The following is an 18,984-nucleotide window of genomic DNA, read 5'->3' as shown; positions in this document are numbered from 1 at the left end:
GACCACGAGTACGGCTCGGCACCTGCAGCTCGGTGTCCATAACACCCTAGAGGAAATAGCCGAGGCGCGGCTCATCGCGCAAATGGAGCGCCTCTCTACCACCAAGACCGGCCGCACTATCCTGGCGTCTCTAGGTTACAACCCCCGAGCTCCCAGCCGGCAACCGTGCGAGATCAACGAGGAGGCGTGGGCCCACATCCGCGTGGACCCCATGCCGAAGAACGTGCACCCTTGGTGCAACCAAGAACGGCGGCAGGCGCGGGCCAAGGCCCTCACCGAGCAACACGCCCAAGACCCGCACGCCCGGTACGTAGACGCATCGGAATACCATCGAGAAGGCTTTGCGGCAGTGGTCGTTGCGGTGGCTACCGGCACCAAGACAACGGCAGCAAGCGTGCGGTGCACAGACACCACAGACGCCGAGGACATTGCCATCGCTCTGGCGATCTCCGAGACCAAGTGTCGCACCGTGCTCAGCGACCAGAGGAACGCCATGAGCAACTTTTCGAAGTGGCGAGTGCGTATGCCAGCGGCCCGGCTCACGCGGGCGAGTGTGCATCCTCACCGAATCAAAATGAGACGGACCATTCACCGGCGCGAGCGCTTACCCTCCGCTCCCCCGAGAGTGACCGTTCCGTGTGGCGGTTCGAAACCAGGGACAGCAGGGCAAGCTATGGCGAAGCGACTACGTTTTATCGCCTGTCTCGACGGACAATTCCGCCTCCCCACCAGGTACTCAGTTGGGAGGAGGCCGTCATCCTAAGGCAGCTACAGACCGGGGCGGGTCTACACGTGCTTCACCCAGAACCCTATCCAAGCGGTGTGTTCAGTGTTTGTGCAGTAGGTCCGGCGGACCAATGGCACATGATGTGACATATGATGGGACTAACGAAGCTACATTCCAGGACATACCTGCCCAAACCTCAAAGTGCAGTGCAGTGTACAGACCAGGACACTCAACTGTGGGCCGTCCAGCAGTCCCGGGGTGCACTCAAAAAGCACAAGCTTCACGACCCGCCACAAACGGGCCGAACTGGGGCAGTGCAGAGTAGTGCATAACCACTGGACGACGCTCGGCCAACGTCACAACGTTCTGAAGCGTCGGTTACCGGCATTATTTAATAGTTATTCCTATCCTATCCATGACTGTCAGGTAGGTCGGGCTTCCTCTTAAGTGGAAATTCGTTGCTTTGCAAACAGCGTCCGGAACAACTTCGAAATCAAACAAAAGCAGTCAATGTAGCAGCTTAGCTCCACCCTCCACTTTTTTTTTTGGTTTCCCGAAGGGTTTGCAACGCAGAAGTGGGCAGACATGCCAGCGTCGTCGGATTCCGCATAAAAGGGAGCGGAACCAATCCCGTTACTGACTTCCATAATTTTTTAGATGCAGAGCATCTCATTCACTCGCCTTGTCCCTCCGGCGTCGTCGTCGGCGTTGTCCGTCCCTCCTCCATTCTCCTAGCCGCGCCAGCTGCGCTCTCCGCCGCTCACCCCCTCTCCTCTCCGATAGCGAACACTCTGGGTGCGTTCCAATTTACCGTTTAGACAGCTTCGTTGCCGTCTTCGCGGACAGTACGCCATGTTAAGCCCCGTTCCAATTCGAACGAAGCAGTCAACGAAGACTGCTTCGAGGAGACAGCATCGAAGTCACCAACGATGCAGGCTACCTTCCTGTGTAAACTGAAAAGCGACGCCAGCGCCACCTTTTTGCGTTTTTATGTTGAACCAAAAGCACTTGTTCCTATATTTAAATATTTAGTAAAATTTATGAAGGTGATTTTGCCTAGTTTTTAAATTACGTAACGTTTGTAATCACAACGGTAATATTAGTTACGAAACTTGCGGCTTGCTCAACTCAACATGTCTGCAACGACGCTGTCGTCTGCTGATCGTCTGCGCTGGTGTTGCGTTTGCGACCGAGGTGCCGTTCCAATTTCATTCCTTTAGACGTCTAGTTAGACTGCTTCGTAGACTGTCTACCAAGCTGTCTGCGAATTGGAACGCAGCATCTCTCGCGAGGGGCATTGGCTTGGCTTGGCTTGGCTTGGATTGGATTTGGATTGGATTAAAGTGGATTGTGTTGCGTCATAGCCGCGGCACGTTGCGTCATAGCCGCGGCAGACGCGCTGGGGCCGGCGCATGTGCAGTACTCTCTCTTCCGCGGTTTCCTCTCCTTCGGGCGCGCTGCGCATATAACCGGTGTGCCGTTCTCCGGCGAAGCAACATCCACGCTTGGCTCAAACACCTAGAGTCCACGCCGCTTTACAAGTACGCCAACGTCGTCATCGACTGGGACCGGCTTACGCAGTCCCCTCAACGTTATGCGCGCTATAAAACGCGGTCCCTTCGCCGCTCCGCCTATGCGTCGCATCTACACAGGGGTTCCCGCGAGGGGAGGTGGGAGTTTTTAAAGCGAAGCTCTCTATGCCTCACTGGTGTCGTCCATCATTACGTCAGAACGTATTGCAAGAAAGCCAACTTAGAGAAGCGCCTCAAGAAAAGAACGCTTCCACTGGTCGGGATCGAACCTGGGTGCCTCAAATTATGAAGCTGACGTCTATCCCATTGCGCCATAATGACACGGTCGAAGCAGATTGGATTTCGGACTGTGACTCTGACTCAGCTTGCTGGGGAGCAACTTTCGCGTTTCAACCATCTTCATACTTTGATTTTCCAACGAACACGACGGGTATTCGCCCTTGTGAAGGTGTTGATATCCTAAGTTCGTGACCGAAACTAGCGATTTTCTTTGCTTCAGGCACTCACTGCCTCTTTCGATGGAGACAGTGCGGTCGAGAAGAAAGCTCTGGCCACTCTCCATGATAGCGTCGGCCTCGTGACGCTTTCCAGCGCTGGGCGCATGTGCGGACAGTTACAAACTGTCATTTCTTTTGCACACAAGAGAATCAGCTCCCGCGTCGACCAGCGCGAACTACCATCGCCGTCGATCGATGGCTGCACCCCAGAAGCATCCCGGTGTGCCTCTTGCCTAAGTGCCCCCCTCCCTGGAGTGCCTCCGTCACAACATTTCTGCAAGCGGTGTTAAACACCGCTCGCCGAAACAATGAGAAAGGGGGGGAGGGAGGCGGTACACACCACCCGTGGCTTGTCCGGAAGGATTGCATATAAGCCCAGCGCAAGAAAACTTTCCCGCAGCAATGCCCCCTTTGATCTTAGTTCAGACAGCACCTTTTTTGTGTGTATACAATTACGCACATACAGCGCTGGGTTTTAGCTTTTATCTCTCGGAAATGATGAATCAAGCCTACACAAACCTTATATGTTGAGTACCTACAGTTTTCGTTTTAAAGCGAAAATATTGGTCAATACGGTAGGTCGAAACTCTAGTGCTCCCGGAATACGGAAAGCACCCAAAATGGCCGACGGATGGCACACAATATGGCCGACGGCTCAAAGAATAAAAAGCAGGGTAGGGGAGTTGAAAAGAAACAAATTAATTTGGGTCTAGGCGTGATTCGAACCAGGGTTTGAGTCGAAACCTGAGTGGAGACATGCACTGAAGCCTGCAAAATAATTTTATTGTGCTAATTACAGAAGTGGCAATTAAGGTGTTAGCAAAGTACATCTCCTAAATGTCCTCCTTGCTTTGCGATATGAACGTGGCATCTATAGCGAGTCACAGTAACCGAGAGAAGAAAAAGGCACAGAGCGAAAATGATCAACGTGGACCTAATGAATGCGTGGCGGCCTTCAACTATAGGGACGTCTGTTAGAGACATGTAATGAGGCCTACATCAGTCCTTTGAGCACGTTAACTACAGAAATAGCAATTAAGGCAGCACAAAAACACGTCTCCCCTAAACGTTCCTATTTGCTTGGAAATGATGTCTTCATCGACTTTGTCGACGCGCTGCCATTGGCCGAAAAGCTAAGTGGTTTTAGCTATGAATCGGACGAACACTGTCGAATCACACGAGGATAGCAAATGTGCGCGTGACAGAAAGCGTACTCGTCAAAATCAAGTGACCGCTAACCCCAGTTTTAAGGTAGGGCGATCGCAGGTGGAGAGACTGCGTCGTGAAGATGAGGTAGTTAGTGCCCATGAAGCAAAAGACAACGCCATAATGTCAATTCCGAAAACGGTGTTTAGGCCGACCGATTCTTCAAGCAGAACTGAGGAGAGTGGATTCATTGTTCGGAGTCACTCGGGAAGCTTGGGTAACTGACATTAGTCCGTGAACGACTCGACCTCTCCTCGTAATTTCAGTCAGGTGATTCTAAGAAATGATAAATCACTCAGTTCAATTAATGATAGCCTCAGGTGACGGTGAAATTTGTAGCGACCCTGCAGGAACGCCCCTGAATCGTCTTGCTTGAACGTCTGCTCTTTGACATGAAAACAGCTATCACCGGTGTTAGCTGATGGGGGCTGACAGCTCGTACATTTTTCCAAGCGTATTTCTGAGAAAATAATACAGAACAAAAAAAAGAAAACAAGTTCGTGATCAACCGTGCGCAAAAATCTTGTATTCCCCGATTTTTCACCTTTTGCTTCTAACGGATCATTCTTGTTGACCTGATTACTACTATCCTCCGATCTAGAATGGTAGATATTAGACAAAAGGAAGTGATACAAGCGAAGCACTTAAACTATAGAAGGTGATGGAGAAGGACATACATAACCTCGTTGTTGAATGCAAATCAATATAATGTCGAAAAATTACACAGCCCCACTTCGACAGAAGTAAAAGCGTGGGCGATAGAGGAATCGCAGCGTGTGCAAACGACGGTTCTTCGAGCAGCACCGTCAGAAAACAAACAAAAAAAAAACGCGGGAAATATAGTCTGTGTAAATAAAACGAAGATTTTCGGTCCACTTTTGTATGTGTGTGCTTACGTTTTACAGAGCGGTCGTAGCAGGTTTGATGCTATAAATCTGCCAGCGGTGTGCGTCGACCCGCGAGCAAACGCTTCGTGGCAAAGCCAACGTTATAGCAACGTTATAGCCTGAAGCAATGTTTTCCGATGGAGATGGTTCAGAAACGGCCGTTATCCTCTCCCATTTGCGCCCCAAAAAGTACGTGTGGATGAGGCACGCGAGAGCGGCTTAGAGAGCAGCGCAGTTCACATGATCCGCTGACGTCACGCGGCTGGTAGCGCTCGCTCCTCACAGGCGGCGCAGAGAGAGGTGTTACTTCGTGTGTCAACGAAAGCTCACTCCCGAAGCCGACATGACACAGTTACAAAAGCCTGCCCCGCAGCATCCGATTGCGAAACGTGTGCCCGAATACACTTTGCTTCGCGTCCAGAGGTCGTCCCACTATTCTTTTTCACATTTGTGTTCACAATGAGACCCCGTTCTCGGGGCGAATTGCATTGTCATATAGGCCTTTTTTGTGACGGGAAGTAGCGAAGCATAAAGTGTGTTTTAATGCAACAGGGAAGACTGCAGTCGTAAAGCTTCGATAACATTGATTTGTAGCGCAACTTGAATAAGGTCGCTGAGTTTATACAGGACAACTCCTTCAAACCTATTAAGAACTAACCCCTCCCCCCTCCCCCTCTGCCCCACACATGCACACAAAAAAAGCTTTCAAAAAATCAAACTGCGATTTCTGCGTTCGCTACAGTGACTGCAGATACATCCCACGGTCCCCAAGCAATGTGAGCAAGAAAAAAGACAAAAGAAAGAGGATGTGATCCTGTGGCGGAAAAGAAAAATGACAGATTTAAAGTACTCGCTCTGCCAGAGTACATAATTTGGAGCATTATTTGTTTTTACCTGCCAACTAATTTCTTTTGTGTCCTCGGCAAGCGCGGGCAACCAAATATCCGTAGCCGCATACCACCGTGAGGTGGCTCGGAACCGTTTCCCGCGGAGTATACAGTCACCCCTGTGTCAGATATGCGGCCCGCACGCGCATGCCAGCTGCGAACGCGTTGTTTTTGATACATTACGTGGAAATGTGTCCGGCATAAAGCTGTCGGTAAACACGTCGTAAAATTTGACGCGAGGCTCTGGTGTTTAAAACAATATCGAGTTGTAGACAAGGCAGGTTCGTAAGCACATATACGACGTTGGCGCGAATTCATACAATCAATTTGAACCGTTGGAATCGGCACTAGTATAACCTTGTCAGGACAACTCAAGTTATTTGTTTCTTAACGCGTATTAAGGTATGCAAAGCCTATAGCTAAACGTGAGACGTCCTTGCGGCTTTATAAGCGCTTTGTACAAGTTTAAGCTTTTCTCTGTTTCTGGATACGGGCTAAGGCGCCGTTCACGGTGTAGGACCGCGGATTCGTAAAAGTAAAAAAGTGAGCGTATAAGCGTGCACGGCCATATTATGTGGAATGGCCGCGGTATATAAGTTCACTGATTCAGATGAACCACCTGAACTGGTCTGTTAATTTTCTTCCTTCTTTATCGCAATTTATCAGTCGGAAACAAAAGGAAACGCTAACAACTTAAGCATTTGTATATTGAGGAAAGCACACTCCAATCTCGCTGCAAGTGCAAAGCAGCAAGGCTACTCAGTTAGAGTCAGTTGTAATGACCGCTGTATCACTGACCGCAAGCCAACTTCGACGAAGAACATTTTCCGAAACAAATTGGAGTTGTTGTGGCATAGCGGCTACTTAACCATCTGAGCGGAAGCCTTGTAAAGGTGCTGAAAACTTGAAATCGAAAACAACAGCAAACAAATAAACGCGAGGTAACATTTCAGCCACCAAAGGGGGCTTACCGGGGAGGGGACTTTTGCCCTTAATTTATGCATCAAAATACACCAGCAACTTTTTCGTTACCGGTCATTAACCCGCCATCACAATGCAAACACACTAAATCCCGGCATGCCTAAAAATCACGGCACAGCTAAAAAAAAGTAATGCCTTTCGAAAAAGTGGGGAATACCAACGGCTGCTGTGTATACGCGATGTCGTTCACGCTAACTTGATTGTATAGTATGCAACAAGGAACAGGTTTTGCATGCGGTTGCATTGGTCCGCCGCGAGGGTTTTACATTGATAGCGATAATGAGGGGCGATTTAATGGAGAGGGATATGCCCTATGGCAAAATAGCGCAATAAAAAAAACAGTTCTTGGGACGTGAGGTAGGTAACAAAAGGAGGTCGCCATGAACCCCATATAGCAGTAAGAGAGCACTGTACGCTCTTTTTGAGGGACCACCAGCTCGTGACAAGTTGCCCCGCTTTCACACTAAGGACATTGCACCCAGGCGGAATCGCCCTCCCTTCCAAATAAATACACAAGGAATCCTCAGCTGCACCCGGACTATACCATTTAGAGCAGCTTAAATCTTGTCTGGTAAATTGTCAACGCTGCTTGGGCTGCTGCATGACAGTGTGCTTTAAACATTAACAATAATGTTTTCTTTACAGGACAATGCAGGCACCAGGAATTGGCATTTAGGGAGGTTAACTACAATTCCATTTAGCTATTCCCCACTTTACAGCCGTGCATAACAACGCCCAGGAATACCACATGGCTCACCTCAAGCCGAGCGTCGTGTGGTTTGGGCCTTGCCAGAGACGAGTAGAGTCCGAGCAGGTGCGCAGCCGCCGACGGCATCGTGGACAGGGACTGGGGGTCGTCGAGGAGGGAGCCCGCCGCTGCAGCCGCCGCGGCCGCAGCCATGTGTCCCGCGTAGCCCGGGGGAAGCCCGGACTCGACTGACTTGAGGAACGGATTGAGCGCGAAGAACGGGGACGAGGACGACGACGAGGACACTGGCGGAGGCGGCGGCCCTAAGTGCTGCCGGCAGTTCGGGTCGGCCGCGCCTCCGGCGTACGGAGACCCGCAACCGCAGGGCATCAGGTACGACAGTCCCGCCGCCGAGTAGAACGACGCCGCAGCAGCAGCGGCGGCCGACGACGCTGACGGGCCGTACGGCGACGCGTACGAGGGCGGCATGAACGCCTTGAACGCGGGGGGCGCCGCGTGGTCCGACGTCGGGGTCGTGGACGCCGAAGAGGCCGGGGGCGACGACGCGGCCAGCAGCGGGGACGGAGAGCTGAGCTTGGGGCCCCCGGAGGCGTCGTCGCACGAGGGCGGCCGGTTGTTGTTCTCTTCGGCGTGGCAGGACCTCGGAGACGCCGAGCGAGCCTGCGACGGCGGCGATGGCGAGTGCTGCGGCAGCTGCTGCTGCAGGGCGGCCGCCGCGGGGTGCTGGGGAAAAGGGATGGCGATGCGCGGGTGCGGCGAGAACAGGGAGCGGGGCAGGCCCAGGCCGAGGTAGTCCCCGGGCCCGGGGATGTAGGGCAGGGCGAAGGGGAAGCGGTGGTGGTGCGCCTCCTTCTTGAGCATGCTCTTGGGCTTGCGGCGCGGCTTGTACTTGTAGTCCGGGTGTTCCTTCATGTGCAGCGCCCGCAGCCGCTTGGCCTCCTCGATGAAGGGCCGCTTGTCCGACTCGGACAGGTGCTTCCACTCGGTGCCCAGCCGCTTGGAGATCTCTGAATTGTGCATCTTGGGGTTCTCGAGAGCGATCTTGCGCCGCTGGGCGCGAGACCACACCATGAAGGCGTTCATGGGACGCTTGACGTGCGAGTCCGCGGACGAAGAAGAGGACGCCGAAGAAGGAGGCCCCGAGGACAGCGGCGGACGGAGCGGCGACGGGCCGCCGACCGAAGTGGGCGGCATGGACGAGCGGGCCCCCAGGTCGCCCAGGGCGCCTCGGTCCAGGAGGGACAGCGGTATCCCATGCGGGGCTCCGGAGTCCCTCGGGGCGGCGGGAGGGGGCAGGGTTCCGTACGGGAAGCGGTAGTCGAAGCCCGCGAACGGGAAGGCCGCCGACACCACGGATGCCGGGTAGGACGCAATCTTGATGCCCTGCACCTGGGGGGATCCCACCTAGCGGGATCCGCACACAACCTCGAAATGGAATGCACTGTCCCAGCAGAGCAATGCCGATCACGATGAAGTGCCCTTGATGCTATCGGCCCCGCGGCAGCCTCGTAGTCCTTGGGTCGAGACCGCTGCCGGCGGGTTGTGCCGCCTGGACAAAGGAGCTGGGGCGACGTCAAGCGGCTGCGCTGAATCACGGTTGAGTAACTGTCTCCACAGGTGGTCCACCAGTCAAGATACCGGTCATGATAAACAAACTGGTGTCGTCGATTCCTTATCGTGTCACTGGGCACACAATCAAAACGAAGGCCCACCCCGACGTGTCCACAGGCAAAGCGCGGCCGGAGTTCGGTGTCGTCGAGCGGCAGCGCGCGAGGGGAACGCTCACTGAATCAAGAACAGGCGAGCACGCGACTGGCGCGAGTGCTACGGCCGCGAACCGGAGACAGCGGACGACGTGTGCGCCTGGTCGACATCGCGGCGGCAATTCGCAGCCCAGCCGTTCGAGGGGAGAAGCAAGGGTGTTGCGGGGAAAGAGGAAGAACCCCCACCGACGCGCGTCGCACTCGTGCCACCACCGACGCCGGCTGCCGCAGCAGCAGCCGGGGTTCCCGGCGTCTCGAAAAAGAAAAAAAAAGGCGATCTCGTTGCCGTCGGCGCGGCGAAAACAAACGGCGAAGAGAATCCCGCGAGATTCGCGTCTGCCGCTTTCTCTCTTCCTCCCCCCGCGGCGGCGCGCAGCAGTCGAGCCGCGCGCAGATTGATTCTCTTGGAACGTCGCTTTGTTATTGGCCTGTTCAGCCGTCGGGAGCCGGTCGCCCCTGACGTCACCGGGTCGGCGGGGCCAATCATGTCGAGTGGCTCAAAGGGCGGGATTGAAGGCGCCGCCACACAATGCCATTGGGTTTTTCAGGAGAGGGAGCAACTATAAGAAGGAGAAGCGGCAAGGAAGGCCGACAAAACGAAAAAAGACGCAAGCACGCGCAATAGCGCGCGGCACGCGCCGCGTGGCCGCCGACGGTGGCGGCACTTCGCGTGAGCTGCCGCGCGGCAAGTGTGCGTGGCGGTGGCCGCGCGTGCCACTTGGTGCGCTCCCACGGCGGTCAGAGCGCGCGCCGCTGATGAAGATGCCGCTCCGCGTTCCAGTTCACCTTCTGCTTCGAGCGAACACAGATATGTTGAGTTGTCCTTGAACGTTCGCGATGACGTCGTACGGAATGGCAGTATAGAGGTGAGGGAGAGGATTTAAATAATGAAGACGTGTGGGAAAAACAAAGATGACTGATGGAACGTGACACAAAGAAAATACAAGACAAATATCCGAGTCCTTATCAAATATCAATGACAAAAGAAATCGATAACAGTGTCGCTTGATAAACGAGGTGTTTGTCCACATCGAGCATTGAAATTCAGATTTGGGGAGGGGGGAGGGTTCTGCGTCGACGCCACGCTTGGGCTATGAGGCGTGCCGTAGTGGATGGCTCCGGATTAATTTAGACTCCCTGGGCACCTTTACCGTGCGCGGACGTATCGACACCCGGGCGGTTTCTCTTTTCGCCTCCTTTAGAAAAACGGCCACCGCGGCCAGGATTGAATCCTCGCCCTTGGACTGAGGAGGGCTAGCCGAGAGATACACATGCACGAAAAGCATTCCTGTCTGTATCTGAGCGATCCATGACTTCACTGTGCTAAGGAAGCGTCATGCGCGAAAATAAAGGCAGTGCGGGCCCACGTCACCTCAGAAGCAGCGCCCACACCCAAGCCGGCAGACGCCACGAAGCCTTCCCTGTATGGGCGGCGTAGCGGTCGCTGCGGCCGAAACATTCCGCCCCAATGCAGAAAACACACATGTTTTTACGCATTGTTAAATCCCCCTCTACGGCTTTCCCGGAGTCCCGGCGTTTGCTGCTTTTGTGCCTCGGTGTCCCTGTCCCTTTTGAAGCTCTATTATTTCCCTCCCCACGGAAAACCAAACAGAGCGCGGACCCACCGCGGGGAGCGTGAAAGCGTGAAAAGAGACCGTGTGTTTCCACTGCTGTTTGATCGCGCAGGGGAGGTGCGGACAGCGCGAAGCCGTAATATGCGGGTCGTCAAACAGCGCTCTGGGCTGTGCGCGACGACGCCCCGCGCGGTATATCGACTCGGCCATCATCTCGCGCGTGGGCTTAGTTTAGTTTTTTTTTTTTTTTCCCTTTTGTCTTTCTTTTTTCTTTTTTTTTTGCTTTTGCTTTTAGCGCGGGGCATGCGGTCTCTTGTCTGCAAAACGCCGGCCCGTTTTCGAAGAGGGCTGCGGTGGCGTTGGGTGTGTGCAAAGTTTTTCAGTTATGCGCTGTGGCGCCACGTAAAGGCCGCTTATTACTACCAGGATCCTTCAAATGCATTGAAGGACTCTGCTACTACTCTGCGACCTCAAGCTTGTGAATGAGATAAAACAAGAAATGTTCTGACATTAGATTTAAACTTATGCGAAGTTTTTATCAAGTAGAAGCTTTCTTTGGCTCTGCAGCCAGGTTTCGAGGGGCTGCTGCTGCTGCTGTCTGACATAATGCGACGCTGCGTTTTATCATGCACCGGAAAACACTCCGTCGCCAACCGCGGCCGTGGGCCCGGTAAGTCATAGAATTTCATACTAATAAATACTAGAGGGAAACCTGGCGCTGCAATCGCGGACCGTCATGGGCGCCGCCATTGCAACTAGCGACGTTCTTCGCCTAGTTGGCTTGTCTAGTTACAAGGCTTATTTTTTGTCTCCAAGCTAAAATCAACAAAAAGATGTAACATCTTTTCTTTGTTCATCTCCACGAAGCTTCCTATATATTCCCTGACAAATAAATCTTTTTCGAGCTTCAATTTTATAACAACAAAGGAAATTTCAATAATATTTAACAGGAATGTTGTTGCTTTTCCGCAGCCAGAGGCAACTTTTCAGCATGTTCATGAGCCATGCCAAGGACAAGTGGAACGTGCCTGCCCGCTACATGAGGGAACGCTCGCTGAAGCGCGGCTTGCTTGGACGGTGGCGCCAGATTTTCCTGTAGTATTTATTAGTATGAAACTCCATGCGGCAAGCGACACGCGACGGAAAATGTGAGTTGTGACAAGAAATAAACTAAAATGTGTCCAAACCAGAACCGAATAAAATACCGAATGAGAAGTGAAACCGATTAAAAGTGGTTAATTAAACAAATTCCAAATAATAATTAAAATTTTTCGCTGCCGTCACCGCCGCAGCTCTATCCAGTTAGCAATGGTTGGCGCTTCTCGGTTGAGTTAAAGATCACCCTAAAGATATATTACGGTCTTATTCTGGAGAACGGTCACGTAATAATCCTCGGCATAACCATACAGAGAAGCGGTATAGAGCCGATCTCACAATCGCAAAAAAAAAAAAATAAGAAAATGTTAAACCATTTGGCCCACTCTGCAAAACGCCTAACCACGGACAGAGCAGGAATGAGAGAAGAAACGGCAAGAGTTTTACAGGCACTGATCATGAGCCGGGTATCGTATACAGCTACCACGAACTTAGACACTTAGACACACCACGAACTTAGACACACGAACTTAGATCATATACAATACTACACAAGCGGAGGAAGTGGCAATCGCCCTCGCCGTCGTACAAACTAATGCAGCGATCATTGTCACTGACTCGCAGCAGGCTTGTCGGAATTTCGCTAGGAGACGCCTGCACTCAACAACACTACGCATCATTCAGCAGCAGCCTACAAGCTAACCAGGATTGTATGGGCTCCGGCACACCACGGCATCCCTGGAAACGAGGCGGCGGATGCCATCGCAAGAGAATTGAGCCACCGAGCGGGCGCCGAGAGCAGCGTTGGTGAACCCGAGAGCATGCGGCCCTTGATCTCTTACGCCGAGATCACGCAGCACTACAGTCTGTCGCGTAAGACACTCGCTCCCCCCCACAAATCTCTACCCCGAGAGCACGAACGTCACCTACGTGCTCTCCAGACGAATATATTCCCCAATCCTATCCGGCTTCACCTTTTCAACCGCCAGAACTCCAGCGCACGTTAAAGATCCCCAGGTGGTCAAATTAATCCGGAGCTCTCCCCGACGGCACGCCTGATCCCGTGAGTAGCGTCGACCCGTCAAACCCCACAATCAATCAATCAATCAATCAATCAATCAATCAATCAATCAATCAATCAATCAATCAATCAATCAATCAATCAATCAACCAATCAATCAATCAATCAATCAAATTAGGTGTATCTAGTAGATACGCCTGTAAGATACACCTACCCCGACTTGGCCAACAAGGAAACAGATCGAATGGACTCGCCACAGGAAGAAACGCAGGAACAACACTGCCAATAAAAGCTTAACCGCAAGCCAAAATGTAAAAAATATATCTGCTAGCCGTTTGTTGAGTTATACCCCTGTCACACGGGCACTTTCAATCGCGATTGAAGTGAATCGCGATCGAGTTTTCGAGCGCGTTCGACGCACTGCCGCTGCTACAAGGCACGTTTCAATCGCGATCGAGAAGTTGCACGGGTTGCACTCGTGTACGCTATAGATGGCGCTAACAATGTACTTGCGGCCGGCGTCTGGTAACTTCGCGTGGTCGTACGTATACGTAACTATGTAAATATTACCTCACGCTTATTTGGGTGAAGTTATTTGACACAATTGGTGGCGTTAGTTGAAGTTGTCACATTCTGTGCCATCACTCAGCGGGGACGAGAGTATCGCCGCTCTCGTTCGATCAGTTCGATCGCGCTTGAAAGCCTCGATCGCGCTTGAGAAACCAGAATTGAGTTCGAGCGGGACCGAGCTCGATCGCGATTGAAACTGCCCGTGTAGCAGAGGCCCGATCCGGATTGAGCTCTATCCGGATCGACTCAATCGCGATTGAAAGTGCCCGTGTGACAGGGGTATTAGTCCTGGAAAAGTTAGAGAGAAAGTGGCAGGCCGGCACTAAAGAGCACGCAGCCAGTGTACAGCGGTACTGACTTGCGTGTAAACGGAGCAAATAAACTTCGCGTTTTTTTTTTTAAATTCAACGTTGACCACCAAATGAGGCGTTTTTTTTTTTTTTCGGAATGAGCCAAATCCACAGACCAAAAGTAAGTCACATAAAACTGCGCTGCCAAGAAAATCCTGGCAACTTTCCGTGTGAAAAAAAAATGTAGCAAGAAGAATTCTTCACAAATTACGAGAATTATCTGCCACATATGCCACATTTTTCAAGACATACTCAAGACATGCGGCAAATGTGGCATGCGGCATATTATCGGGCAGGTTTTTCTAAATCCTGCCCGACCAATTATCGCCATTTACGATATCATAACGATAAGATGTGGAACTCAGCGAAATCTGCATTATTGTGGAAATGCGAAGCGTTACACGGTTTGCCATTTCCTGTTTTTATTTTAAACTTTTCTTATTTTCTTAATTTTCAAAATTTCGTTCGACCAATTACCTTCATGCATGTCGTCGTCATGCGGCCGCGCACCATCATTCTCCTCTTTTCGCGACCCAGAGAATTGCTTACATAGATGCCTCCTTTGTGGCGCCTGGATTCTCGTGCGGTTACGTTCTGTACCACCCTCACCTTGCTGAAGAAGAAACCCACACTAGCGGCCCGTACCTCCACCACCCGGAAGCAATGTCTCTTGAGGTTCTCGCCATTGCCCATGCACTTCAGTGCTTTGCTTCTCTTCCCCCCGTCCCCGAATACACAGTCTTTTCTGAATCTCACGCCGTTATTATACACATACAAAATCACTCACTATCTTCTACCCTTCTACAGGCGGTCGAACGAGCGGTCTCTGCTCTACAGCCCTCCATCGTTTTCCTCCGTTGGGTCCCTGGACATTCCGGGATTGACGGCAATGAGTTGGCGCATCAACTCGCCCGCGAAACTCTTCACCGGGCACCGTTGATCCCCTGGCCCAGGCCCTCGGAGGACGGTGGGAGGCTCTCCCAGCGCCGTACCATCAAGGAGGTGTACCTTCAGCTCCGTCTAGACAAACGCCTCTACCCGCCTCCTCACCCATTACTCACCGTAACGGAGGCTCGACTCCTCCGGCACATCCGAATGAATGCCCTGATCACTCCCTCCCGCCTATTCCTTTATCGCTATAGATCTGATCCCTCTTGTCGCAACTGCACCACTGCCCTGATTTAACTCATATATTCTACTGCCCGGCGGCTCAGCTATCCGACTCGTATCCTTCCCCATCCCTTTCCATCACTACCTGGGCTGACTGGCTGGGCTCTGAAGGTGAACAAAAACAGCGCAGACTGGTCGCCCAGGCGGTCGACATGATCGGCCTGTAGCTTCGGCCGAATAAAGGTCTTTTCTACTCTACTATGTACCAAGCAGCATCCAGCTCATTGTAGCCCAAGGCCGCGAGTATACGGACCGTAAAGCGTATGTACTGATCTATACGCCCGGCGCACACCCCACAACTCCTGCATTTGTCATCGTTCCCGCTCAGTACGTGCTGGAACATTGTCACAAAAGCAAGTGCGTATTTGAGACTTTGAAATCTTGCACATGGTCTAGTCACATCGCAAGAAGAGTTCGCCTCATTTTGCGTCACTGTGGTTGTTGCGGCCGCGGCAGACAGCGCATGATCTTCCTTTGTTCTTTCATGCTTCATAAATTAAATACTGCTTTAGCGGCTGGGCAAAAGATGAGCCCACCTAACCAATGCAAACACAAACAGAAGTTTGACAAATTCATTTTAATGTCCCTTTAGTCCTCATCTTTCAATGGTTACATCTAGGCAAGTTCCGTAGCAAACAAAATCAGGGCACTGATACCTAATATACGAACGTGTTTCCGCCACAGCATTGAAATACACACTGGTTGTTGTGGCGTCTGTTGTCGGGAAGGAATATGTAGACCTTGCGGAGCTTGTGTTTGATTCCAGTCACGGTTAAAGTAAATAAACAAGTGGGTTTCACGAATAAAATAAGAGGATTAACGGGAAAGTTAAAAAAAAGTATATTTCTCCTGTTTTTCAAACGTAGACAAGGTGTAAGGCCGGGTTCAGACTGTTGCCGCAACTGCCGTAATGCATTTGAAGAATGACGTCAGTTCACGTCTCAGCCAATAGAACTGCGTAACGCACCGTTTTTTTACATTCATAGCTGCTTTGGCGTCGGTAGTCTGAACTTGTCCTAAGACGAAACAGCTCGCTCAAAGGTTTCTAGATTATAACGCAAAAATATTTACAGGGTGAAAATGGCCACGGGAGATAATTTTAATAAACGTAAGTGTTAATGGTTTAGTGAGCATAAGTGCACGCACAACAAAAGTCACTCTCCAAAAATACGCTTTCCCACTTCTTTTACAACTCCTGGTACGTGTCAGCCCTATAAAATTGTTTACGGCAGCGATTGCTTACCTACTGGTATTTATATACGCCACGACAATTCAATTTGTCGGGGATTAGTTAGAGCATGGGAAAGGGGTACCCGGCACTACATACATACATGCATGCATACATACATACATACATACATACATACATACATACATACATACATACATACATACATACATACATACATACATACATACATACATACATACATACATACATACGTACATACATACGTACATACATACATACATACATACATACATACATACATACATACATACATACATACATACATACATACATACATACATACATACATACATACTTCCTTACTTGTGGTTCCGGGGTAAGTCGCCTAAAGAAACTCTCCATAATCAAGATGAGAAAGTAAAACCCAAACTGAACATGAGTCGGAGCACGGGAATGAAAGGTGGCGCTAAAGAAGTGCACCGAAACATGACGGTGTATATGGACCGCATAGGTAAGACGCCTTTCCTTCGGCGAGCCGTAATTGCCACAGTCACTGCCAGGTGGTAGTCAGGCACATTTGTGCCAGCTGCTTGTCTCGCTTGTCGTTCGGACCGTTCAGGCGGCTGACTGAACAAGACTATAGGGACAAACGTGATGTGGAAAAATAGCAACGATCCGTGGCGTGCTGGGTGGATGCGCTGCAGCAGCTCTTTGATGACAAGGACGCCTGCGGTGTGTATGGTGGTGCAGCGAAATGTACTGCAATTTATAAGAGGCCCAGACAAAAAAAAAAAAAAACAGCACCACGTGATGGTGCGTCTAAAATTTCACCGATAAGGCTTAGTAACTTGGCCTAAAACCTCTATGGCTGACAAGCGTAAGCGTCTCTTAAAAGACCAAGAAGAGCACAGCGTGATCTGAACGCGACTCAGGAAGTCTGTGTCTTATGAAAATACAAGGTCTTCTTTCGCACTTGTAACCTATAAATAAAGCACAGTTCGCCTTTTCCACGTTTATGCGAACGTATCAGTATATTTTGACTGATGCACACCACTAAAAAACACAATAAAAAATACTGTTTTGGAATTACACTGCAGTAAGTCCAGGAAATGTAACGTTCGTGACCGCGAAACACTTTGTAAATTGCCGTAAATTTTGAATTGAAGGCGATTTCTAATTATTGAGGGTTTGAATATACTGCAACAAAAAAGTACGTATCCAGACGATACGATAGGAAAGAAGGAAAGACGATACGAATGAAAGGAAGCTTGGATAGATCGGAGTGTCGAAGAATGTTGTTTGCTTGGATGGAGAGGATTCCAGGAGAATATGCCCGACAGGCGGCTTGCGAGTCTGTTATAATTGCCCAGGTATCATCGTCGTCAGCTTCCGCGGGTCGGGTGGTGGTGATGTGGGACACAGCCAATGCTATGGATGTCTCCTCGGCCACCCTGATGGAATCGGTGCGTACAGGGCAAGTTGTTTGCGCGTTGCCAGCAACTGTAGAGGCCACTGCCACTTTAGCGTTGGGGTTGGCTGGGTAACTGGCTGCGTCGGTGTAAATCACATGTGGGTGATGGCCGTACTGGCGGGCTAGCGCTTCGGCTCGGGTGCGGCGTCGGCCCTGGTTGGTTTCCGCGTGGATGTTCTTGGGGAGCGGGACAACTTGTAAACGTGCACGAAGGACAGGGGCGAGAGCCACAGGGTTTGGTGGGAGAGGTGACGACGGCTCGGGGTATCCTAGGCGGGCCAGCACGTGACGACCGGTGCGGGTGGTGCTAAGTCGGATAAGCTGACCAGCTCGTTGTGCCTCAATAATTTTCTCTATCGTGTCGTGGACACCCAATTGAAGGAGACGATGTGTAGAAGTGTGTGTGTGTGTGTGGGGGGGGGGGGGGGGGGAATTCCCAGGGCAGCTTTGATTCCCGTCCGTAAGAGGCGCCAGAGTTCGGAGCGCAGCTAATTGTGGAAGGGGACGTGGTACGCAAGGCGGCTGATGAGTATACGCAAGGGTGTCTGTTTCCTTGAGGCCGGCGCGTCTGTTGGAGGTGCGACGAATCATGTGCGTGATTTGCGTGATTTGGGTTTTGAGAAGGTTACTGTGTGCGTGGCGCGGCCGTTAGACTGTAGATGGAGGCCTAGGACTCGAACTCGGGTGACGCACGGGATCTCCACACCCTTTTTACGTGGAGAAAGGGTGTTGACCAACTTCTGCACCATTGGTGGTTTTAATGCGTAGCATTCTTTGCCGAGTACCCCACAGCCAGGACCGTGTAACGCCCTGCATTTCCACAAAAATGAAGATTTTGCGAAAGTTCCACCTCATAGCATATATGGAGATAATTTATCGCAGGAGATTTACAAACACCAAAAAATTTGGCCGTAAAAACCCACACTCAATACAAGCGGCATAAGAATGCTACGCATTAGTAGATAATTCTCTGAACTTCTGCAGAATCTTTGGTAGGGTGTTCAAAAGGGGTTGGATAAGGTGTTCAGCTGCTCATTGATTAAGGCCATTCATGTGGGTATAATTTCATGGTGAAGTAAAAGAGATTCCCTCAAAACCTCCTACCCACCTAGTAAGAAATGTTCAAATGCAAAAAAAAAAAAAAAGTCGTCTGCAATGATCGCTCCTTTCTAAATATGGTGCGCCTTGGGGCCTAAGTTCAGCCCGGGCTCGTGAAACGTCAATTTGAAATTTTAAAATTAGGAAGAGCACCTTACAATGTTATAGTCAAAGGTGCGCATACGCATGCGCGATTTGTGCTCACCGTCGAACAGACCCGAAAGCCGGCTTCACTGTTACAACGCCCTATGTGT

The 18,984-nt window shown here is 51.1% G+C and overlaps 1 protein-coding gene across 1 annotated transcript in view; it reads right to left on the bottom strand.

The window, feature by feature from the left end:
* Positions 1-9,491, bottom strand: part of LOC144169285 (uncharacterized) — a 69,107-nt gene extending 59,616 nt beyond the window's left edge. The window contains exon 1 of the mRNA XM_077698362.1: positions 7,475-9,491. Coding sequence (XP_077554488.1) covers positions 7,475-8,620 — 1,146 coding nt within the window. The 5' untranslated portion in view covers positions 8,621-9,491. The remainder of the gene's footprint in view (positions 1-7,474) is intronic.
* Between the last annotated feature and the right edge of the window lie 9,493 nt (positions 9,492-18,984).

The sequence above is a fragment of the Haemaphysalis longicornis genome, unplaced genomic scaffold (genome assembly GCF_048455015.1).
Source record: "Haemaphysalis longicornis isolate Haplotype H1 unplaced genomic scaffold, Haemaphysalis longicornis Haplotype H1 scaffold_2, whole genome shotgun sequence".
Taxonomy (NCBI): Eukaryota; Metazoa; Arthropoda; class Arachnida; order Ixodida; family Ixodidae; genus Haemaphysalis; species Haemaphysalis longicornis.
Note: the sequence above shows the minus strand (reverse complement) of the source record. Positions and strands in the feature narration are given on the sequence as shown.